This window comes from Penaeus monodon, chromosome 7 (genome assembly GCF_015228065.2).
Source record: "Penaeus monodon isolate SGIC_2016 chromosome 7, NSTDA_Pmon_1, whole genome shotgun sequence".
Classification (NCBI taxonomy): Eukaryota; Metazoa; Arthropoda; class Malacostraca; order Decapoda; family Penaeidae; genus Penaeus; species Penaeus monodon.
In genome coordinates, this window is record NC_051392.1 from 30,669,319 (window position 1) to 30,679,318 (window position 10,000).

At 35.7% G+C, this 10,000-nt stretch overlaps 1 protein-coding gene across 1 annotated transcript in view; it reads right to left on the reverse strand.

The window, feature by feature from the left end:
* The window catches only part of LOC119575204 (cortactin-binding protein 2-like), a gene marked incomplete in the record, with an annotated part of 58,195 nt that overhangs the window by 8,621 nt on the left and 39,574 nt on the right, over positions 1–10,000 (reverse strand). The window contains 2 exon segments of the mRNA XM_037922697.1: positions 2,844–3,135; positions 6,674–6,824. Coding sequence (XP_037778625.1) covers positions 2,844–3,135; positions 6,674–6,824 — 443 coding nt within the window.

The window sequence follows — 10,000 nt, forward strand, 5'->3', positions numbered from 1 at the left end:
TTTATATTATTATATATTATATATATAATATTTATATATAATATATTATTATATATATTAGAAAAATTTTTCTTTAATAAAAAAAATAAAATAATTATAATATATTAAAAAATTTATTTTTAAAATAATATATATAGTATATAATAAAATTATTTTTTATCTATATTATTTTATATATATATAATTATATATATTATATGTATATTAATATTATATATTGTAAATATTAAATATAATATATATAAATTTTAAAAATATTATATGAATAATTAAGTAATATATAATTATTAATTATAATATTAATATATATATGAATATATATATTACAATACATATTACATATACATATTAAAATACATATTACATATACAATTACATATACATATTACATATACATATTACATATACATATTGCATATATATATATATTGCATATATATATAATAATATATATATATATATATATATATTATATATATATATATATATATATATATATATACATAGAAATATGTTATATCTATAATATATAAAATAAATATATGATATATATAATATGTATATAATAATATATAATAGATATGATGTATATAATATAAATATATACATAATGGGAAAAAGAACAAAATAACAGCAACAATAATTTTAATAATGAAAATAAGAAAAATTTGGCAAATAACAGTGGGGGAAAAAATAAAGATCCCCCCCCCCAAAAAAAAAAAAAAAAAAAAAAAAAAAAGTGATGAATATGAAAGATATCAACTATTTCATAACACATATTTATATCAAATGAATACAAGGCAGCACCATTAGAAAGAGGTGTTCCCTGCCCCACAACTTACCAGAACTTGAGATAAGGGCGAGTGCAGCTGACGATGCCAGGTTGACAAGTCTGGGATTATGATTGATCAAGGGAGCCAGATCTAGTCCTGCTTGACTGAGGGCTGATAACATCTCAGAGTTGGTGGCCGACAAGGCTTAGGGCTAGTGGTGTATTGCCACGATGGTCTGGTCCGTTGCTAGTCTATGTAAAAGATTGGGCCCTGCCTCTGCAGCCAGAATGTGCTGCACCAGAAGTTCCACCCCATTTAACTTCACCCGATTTTATGGCAGCATGCAAGTAATTTCAACCCTCCTAGATGAAAAAAGATAAGTTAGTTATTATACATGTGAATGGTCTGCACAGTAGAGTCCATGAATATTAACAAATAAATGTCAAAAAAAAAAATTAATGTTATTTAAACAGAATAATGACATAAAATGGAATGAAAAGCCTTGACAGTAGTCTATTATTGATACTTGAAATCATATTAATGCATCATGTTCATAAATGAAATAAGGCACATGTCAAAAAGGGCCTGAAATTTGCTGCATTCTCTATGTCACATGGTTTGGGTTAAAGCAAAACAATAACAGATAGTCTATCTCACATCTCTCCTCAATAAATTTACTAGAGATAGGTTTTTTTACCCATTTATAAATATCTATTTAAAATATTTAGCAGATGAGGTAACTATATGATATAAGCAATTCCTAGCCCGTAAGTACTGCATGGGGAAACTACAGGAAATTTAATGATACTAGATTTTAAGCTTCTCCGTTCCAACCATTTTTTTAACCCACTCGCGACGGGTGGGCAGACCAGTGTGACACTCGGAAAAAGGCTCATTGCCGGGAGTTTCATATGTGTGACGCTGTACTTCCAGCCCGTCTGCCGGGATGTCTCCCCATGAGATGTAATGCAATGGACCTCAGGGACATTTATGATGTGTAACATGGATAGTTTCAATATGATTTATACTATTTTTTTAACATAGCCACTAGTTATGTCATGAGGTCATGTAAAAATGTGAAGTGTGTGTGTGTGTGTGTGTGGGGTGTGGTGTGTGTGTGTGTGTGTGTGTGTGTGTGTGTGTGTGTGTGTGTGTGTGTGTGTGTGTGTGCGCGCGTGTGTGTGCACGTGTGTGTGCACGTGTGTGGCGCATGTGTGTGCACATGTGCATTGTGTGCACGGGTGTGTGTGTGGTGTGTACATGTGGTGTGTGTAGATGGCACGTGTGTGTGTGTGTTGTGTGTGTGTGTGTGTGTGGTGTGTGGTGGTGTGTGTGTGGGGTGTGTTGTGTGTGTGTGGTTTTGGGGTGTGTGTATGTGTGTGTGTGTGTGTATACGCAATTGTGATGTCACGAAGATATATAATATATATAATAATATATAGATATATATATATATCATATATATATATATATATTATTATATAATATACAAAATATATAACAAGTATCAGCACGGAAGAGTGTTTTGCTATTCATAATAAGTATGTATATAATATATATAAAACATATAATATATTATTTACATAAATAACATATATATATATATATATATATATATATATATATATATATATAATATATATATATATATATATATATATATAAATATATATATAATATTATATATATATTAAATATATATATTACATATATATATTGCATATATATATATATATATATATATATATATATATATATATATATATATATATATATATATATATATATATATATAATATATAATAGATATGATGTATATAATATAAATATATACATAATAGGAAAAAGAAAAATAACAGCAACAATAATTTTAATAATGAAAATAAGAATAATGGCAATAACAGTGTGGGGAAAAAATAAAGATCCCCCCCCCCCAAAAAAAAAAAAAAAAAAAAAAAAAAAAAGTGATGAAATATGAATAGATATCAACTATTTCATAACACATATTTATATCAAATGAATACAAGGCAGCACCATTAGAAAGAGGTGTTGCCTGCTCCACAAACTTACCAGAACTTGAGATAAGGGCGAGTGCAGCTGACGATGCCAGGTTGACAAGTCTGGGATTATGATTGATCAAGGGAGCCAGATCTAGTCCTGCTTGACTGAGGGCTGATAACATCTCAGAGTTGGTGGCCGACAAGGCTAGGGCTAGTGGTGTATTGCCACGATGGTCTGGTCCTGTTGCTAGTCTATGTAAAAGATTAGGCCCTGCCTCTGCAGCCAGAATGTGCTGCACCAGAAGTTCCACACATTCAACTTCACCCGATTTTATGGCAGCATGCAAGTAATTGCAACCATCCTAGATGAAAGAAGATAAGTTAGTTATTATTCATGTGAATGGTCTGCACAGTAGAGTCCATGAATATTAACAAATAAATGTCAAAAAAAAAATTAATGTTATTTAAACAGAATAATGACATAAAATGGAATGAAAAGCCTTGACAGTAGTCTATTATTGATACTTGAAATCATATTAATGCATCATGTTCATAAATGAAATAAGGCACATGTCTAAAGGACCTGAATTTTGCTGCATTCTCTATGTCACATGGTTTTGGTTAAAAGCAATACAATAACAGATAGTCTATCTCACATCTCTCCTCAATAAATTTACTAGAGATAGGTTTCCCACCCATTTATAAATATCTATTAACATATTTAGCAGATGAGGTAACTATATGATATAAGCCAATTCCTAGCCCGTAAGTACTGCATGGGGAAACTACAGGAAATTTAATGATACTAGATTTTAAGCTTCTCCGTTCCAACCATTTTTTTTAACCCACTCGCGACGGGTGTCAGACCAGTGTGACACTCGGAAAATGGCTCATTGCCGGGAGTTTCATATGTGTGACGCTGTACTTCCAGCCCGTCTGCCGGGATGTCTCACCCATGAGATGTAATGCAATGGACCTCAGGGACATCTTATGATGTGTACATGGATAGTTTCAATATGATTTATACTATTTTTTTACACATAGCCACTAGTTATGTCATGAGGTCATGTAAAAATGTGAAGTGTGTGTGTGTGTGTGTGTGTGTGTGTGTGTGTGTGTGTGTGTGTGTGTGTGTGTGTGTGTGTGTGTGTGTGTGTGTGTGTGTGTGTGTGTGTGCACGTGTGTGTGTGTGCACGTGTGTGTGCACGTGTGTGTGCGCATGTGCATGTGTGCACGTGTGTGTGTGTGTGTGTGCACATGCGGGCACATGTGTGTGCACGTGTATGTGTGTGTGCAAGTGTGTGTGTGTGTGCATGTGTGTGTGTGTGTGTGTGTGTGTGTGTGTGTGTGTGTGTGTATGTGTGTGTGTGTGTGTATACGCAATTGTGATGTCACGAAGATGAAGTGACATCACAAAGATGAGGCAGTGACATCATTACAGATACCATCTTTACTTTCAAAACATACACATACACACACACACACACACACACACACACACACACACACACACACACACACACACACACACACACACACACACACACACACACACACACACACTCACTCACGCACGCACGCACACATGCATGAATGCACCAAAGCTCATGCACATGTGGATAAACATAAGCACTCACACAGAGGAAGTGATGTCACTTTACAGCCACCATCTTACTTCTACATAGTAGTAAATGACATCACATACAGAAGTGATGTCAGTACACAGGCAATGATGTGATTGGTCACTTTATGTGACCCATACTGCTTTGACCTTGTTGGCTACTGTTGCTTCCACATTTCCTAACAGGCCGAAGCACGGGAATTTTTCCGTATATATAGAGGGGCTTCTACCTCATTTTTTACTGCATGCACAGAAGCTCCTCCCTTTCTGATGATCCTCAAACATCTACCTCTTCAGCGCCTCCTTTGAAGGTGCCTTGGCGACACCTTTTGCGCCGATCGCCTATCTTACATTGAGCAGTCAGAATGTATTACTTGTTTTTCTTTTCCACTACCACAGGTATGCAGTCGCCCACCCTCCTGCCTCCTCCTCTCACATGAGAAAGTGAACGCCCACGACCAGGTAAGAGATCGTGGCATACCTTGGGATCCGCATGATATGGGGAGTGTGGAAACCTTCCAATTATCGCGACTTCTGGTTGACCAATCATGTCCTGCATCACAAACTCAATCAGTTAACGACTCACTTCCATTTCACCCACTTGGAGGAAGGAGCTCTACTCCCACAGAACAGAATGTGGAGGGTCCTACCAGACGTGGATTCCCTCAACAACTTGTTCTGATCGATCTTCGTGCCGGGGCAGGACATTGCCATAGACGAGTCGTTGTGGAAGTTCCGTGGGTGGCTAGGCTTCGAGACCTACAACCATACCAAGAGGGCGAGGTTCGGGTTGAAGTTCTATAAGCTTTCTGCCAGTACCAACCCAGCTACAGGGTACACTTCTTGCTTTGAGGTATACACCAGGAAAGACCATGGCGACATACCCTCGTCCACGAAAGCGGTGCTGCACCTGATGAAGTTTGGCAGCTTCCTTGGTACAGGGTACCAGTTATTTGTGGATAACTGGTATACGTCGCCAAGTCTTTTTCATCTGCTGCTGTCACATAGGACTAATGCGGTTGGGACAGCCCAGCTAAAGGACCACATAGTGAGGAGGAAGGGTGATGTCCATTACCGTAGCAGTAAGACGGGCATGCTGGTCTTGATGTGGAAGGACTGCAGCAATGTCACCATACTGTCTACAGTGCATACCACTGATCAGATGGCCAGTTATTACCCAACGACTAACAGTTCCAAAGTCTGGTACAGGAAGGTCTTCTTTTTCCTCTATGACATGGCCATTGTCAGTGCCTGGGCCATCAACTGTGCCCTGGGATCAGAGGAAACGCAGAAGACCTTCTGAGTTGGCCTTGCCTCTGAGTTCTTGGAGCAGTTCAGAGAAGGAGCCGACTTTATGAGGAGCAGAGCTGAGCCATGGCCATCTGTGGCCACTCCTCATAATCATCAACATTCGGTGTTGGAGATTCCTGGCAAGAGGAGAAGGTGGTGCAGTGTGTGCTCTAGCCAGAGATGCCAAAGGAGTAGCGGGAGCTACTGCACTGAATGCAACGTCGGCTTATGTACATATACCTGTTTCCAGGAGTGGCACGCCTCTTTATGAGAAGTAGGGTGTAAAAAAATAATAAATTCTATCTTTTTTATAAAATCTCTGATTTCCCCTCACAATATGTTGGCAAATATGTTACTGAGAGTAATGCACATGGCATTATAAGAGAGTTTGGACTCTATACTAAAACTTCCAACCACTATAACAAGTGATGAGACTGCATTTTAGCTTTACAAGCACGCAAAACATTGTGTTCAGTTCTCAAAACTATAAACTTCAATATAATCCCAAGGCTATAAAATGAGGTGTAAAACCGGAGCTTACACTCTGATTTGGTCGTCCACAGTGAGTGGCGTGCATGGGGTCCCCGTCCATGGCCAATCGCCACTATATTGGTCGCCACCAAGTGAAAGTAGGGTGTATGGCACTACGAGGCCCCTGTCGCAAGTGGGTTAATATGTCCCTTAAAAAAAAAAAAAAAATCGAAAAAATCATGGCTCGTTCCAATTCAATAACACTAATGAAGAAAGAAGAGCCCCTCTTGAGCAATTAGTAAGTTGATCCAAAAGTTTTCAGGTCCTCGTATGCAAAACAAGGAATGGATATTGTTTTGTTATTCTGATTTCTACCAAAACATATTTTTGATGGTTAATATTTTGATGTCATTGAAAACAAAAACAACATATTTATAAAAGAAAAAAAAAAAAAGGAAAAGAAAAGAGCAAAAAAGAAGAGAATTGGTTAAGAATCCATTTAAATGAATGTTCCATACCTTTGTTGTGTGCTCTAAAGACTGGGGAAAGCTAAGCAGTTCAGCTGCAGCTGGGGTGCAGGCATACAGCAGAGCCAGGTAGGTGGGCGTGCGACCATCATCATCTTCGGCACTCACACTGGCACCGCATCTCACAAGCACCGGCACTGACCTGGCACACCGCACACCATTACTAGGGGTACTACATTTTACTTTTTTAACAATGTAACATCAAAAAGGGCCCACATAAACTATTTCTAATTTTCTTTCCAGAACAACAGATATTAGTATCATGTGATACAACAGTAAAACCCAGCGAAATATAATTGATTAAAATCAGGTTGTTACACACCACAGAAAACAACTGACAATATCTTAAAAGAAATACAATCAATTCAGAACAAAATTGGCTTTCTTATACAGGTATGCCCAAATTGTTGCTATGAAAATGCTCCTAAATGTCAGTTATTAAAAAAATGTCAAAATCAGTTTAAATAATTACCAACAAAAAAAAGAGAAGCAGTTTCAGTCACCATATCCCTTCAACACAGATTAATATACACTAACAGTGCATAGGAAAGATTACATAGGCATGAAATATAACTAAAATAATAATGATACTGATAATGCTGGGAGTGTAGAACATGAAGGGTTACTTTTTTAAGACAGAATTTCAGAGTGATGTATTGGGCTTTGCACACCAGTCAAATGAGTGAAAAGTTAAAAGTGCAAGAAATACAAGCTATCCCACTCTCTACACTTTTAGGAAGTTATGCTAAAAAAACATCTAATCCTACTTTTGAGGGGTTGTTCCCCCTCAATTACCAGTCTGGCCAAAACAAGTAAACCTCTGTTTACCACCTACAACCTATAGTAGGCCAGTCACCTGCCTGCTATAAAGCACTCAGATTCAACATTTCAATACACATAACATAATATATGTCATTACATAATATACCACAGTATAACAAAATAAGCAAGGCATGGACATAGTATGAACCAAATCACACTTTTTTTTGTGCCAATATTGGTCTCAATCATCACTAATCAGCAATGACAAAATGATGTGCCTTCGTTAACCCTTTCCCAACGGGTAGTATTCATAGTGGCCCGGGCCTCGCTGCCGGGGGCTTATATCATCACCCTAGTATGCGCGACCACTCATGCCAAATACCAGCAACCCATGCTGTTTCTTCATAATACTACGAAGATATGTTGTATTTTCAGTTTTCATTATTTTCTAAAGTCTCTACTTGCCAAACTTCCTGAAAAAATCGAGACTGAAAGGTATTTTTGTTGTTATATAGACTCCATAGTTGATCATTATTCAGTCTATAGTCTGAATAAAATAAGCAGTGTACGGCATCATGGAGTTGAAATCGTCGGTTTGTTGCATATATATTATTATTATTATTATTATTATTATTATTATTATTATTATTATTATTATTATTATTATTATTATTATTATTATTATTATTATTATTATTATTTTTTTTTTTTTTTTTTTTTTTTTTTTTTTTTTTTTTTTTTTTTTTTTTTTTTTTTTTTTTTTTTTTTGTGCATTGTAAAAATGAGTGTTAAAAAGGACTTAATCACACTTTCCGTAGCAGAAAAATAATATTTTGCCGTGATTGTAACAAAAAATAACTCATGGCATCTCCATACATACACCATGGCATGTACATACATAACCCCGGCAGATAGTCCCGCCATGCCATGGCATGTGCGTACATGCCACCCGTCGGGAATGGGTTAAATAAGAAATACATTTAATATTTGTGAGGGATAGCTAATCAAGTCAGCCAGTTACAATTGCAAGAATGAGGAAAACACTTCTGGATATGACCAGCTCAGGAAATTTGTGTGCATTATCAAGGTAGGATATGTTTTAAAAAGTTTACCTTCAGCAAAAATAATACAAAGTCAAAAGTTTATGACAAGTTTAGGACAACTTTGGCACAAATGACGTTATTGTCAATATGAAACAAAAGTTGCACACCAGGATTCTACATCAAGAACAGCTGACAAGAGTGGGGTCAAATGTATGTGCTATCTGAAAGAAATACATAATTCAGGGTTGCTCTAAAAATCATTGTATAAATGCAAAAACTTCCTTGTGAAACTTTTTTTTTTTTTTTTTTTTTTGAAGGGGGAGTAAATAATAAAAATGGAACCAGTTTCATTTAATTCATAAAGACAGTAGCTGGTATACATCTGTTCCATTTCTTTTTTTATTTTGATCCTGCATTTACCACTTTCCAAACAAGGTGTTTATGAATGTCTGAAACCATTATTATTTCACAGGTCAAAATTCATAATGTAAACATGGTGAAAAACAACACTTGGTTTTATTTTTCTCCCAGGAATTCATCCCTCATCCATTTGGGTATTCCCAAACTTTGGATTTAAAAACATGTAAATAAGACAATTCAATTATACTTGTTATCATATAACCATGGATTAGACTAGTCCAGATTTTGGGACAAATCTCAGCTGTCATTTGAAAAGATTCTTATTCCTTAGATCATACTAATTCATGAAATATATCTGATTACCAAACACCACCAAAGCAACTCTTTTTGGGTGCAATAAACTTTTTGTTGGCTGCACTATGGGCCTACCCGCTACCCAACCAATGTTATCAATCTGATGAAAATAGTATCAAAAGTTTACTTGCAGATAAATATATTCTGGAGGGATTACCTGTATCACACACACAGATAAATATTTATATGTTTGGTGGAATCTAATAAACGTAAAATAATTTGTTGATTTTTTCATGACATTCTTTACCTTCACATTTATTTCAAGAGTTGTTTATTAATACTATACATATCTGGATTTCAGCAGGGTTTTACTGCACATCAACATGAGTAAGCCTCAACTCTTTAAAATAATGGGAACAGGAGCTACATGAACCTGTGACTGCAATACCAAACACAATAAATGTAGTGTAAAAGCCCATCAACATAGCACACATGTATATCTGAGTCAAGCTACATATGCTCAAGATCAAAGCTATCCCTCATGTCCAAACTTGCACTTTCATTCCTTTGAAAATATAACAGCTACATACTACATACAGTAGTGCTCATGCTACTTCCACCCTGTGTTTCTCAAGACACTTTTAATATATCCACTATTATCTCTGTTTCTCTGTTCTACTTAGCAACTCTTCCACCAATCATTTAAATATAATTAACAATTAAACATTAATCACACATACAACTAAGTGCAGTGAATTATTTCTCTCATAATTATGCATGAAACATACAAAGGTGACCTCTGGATTTTAATAATACCATGAATATTATCTAATCATACCTACCACTATGCTTTTCCCTC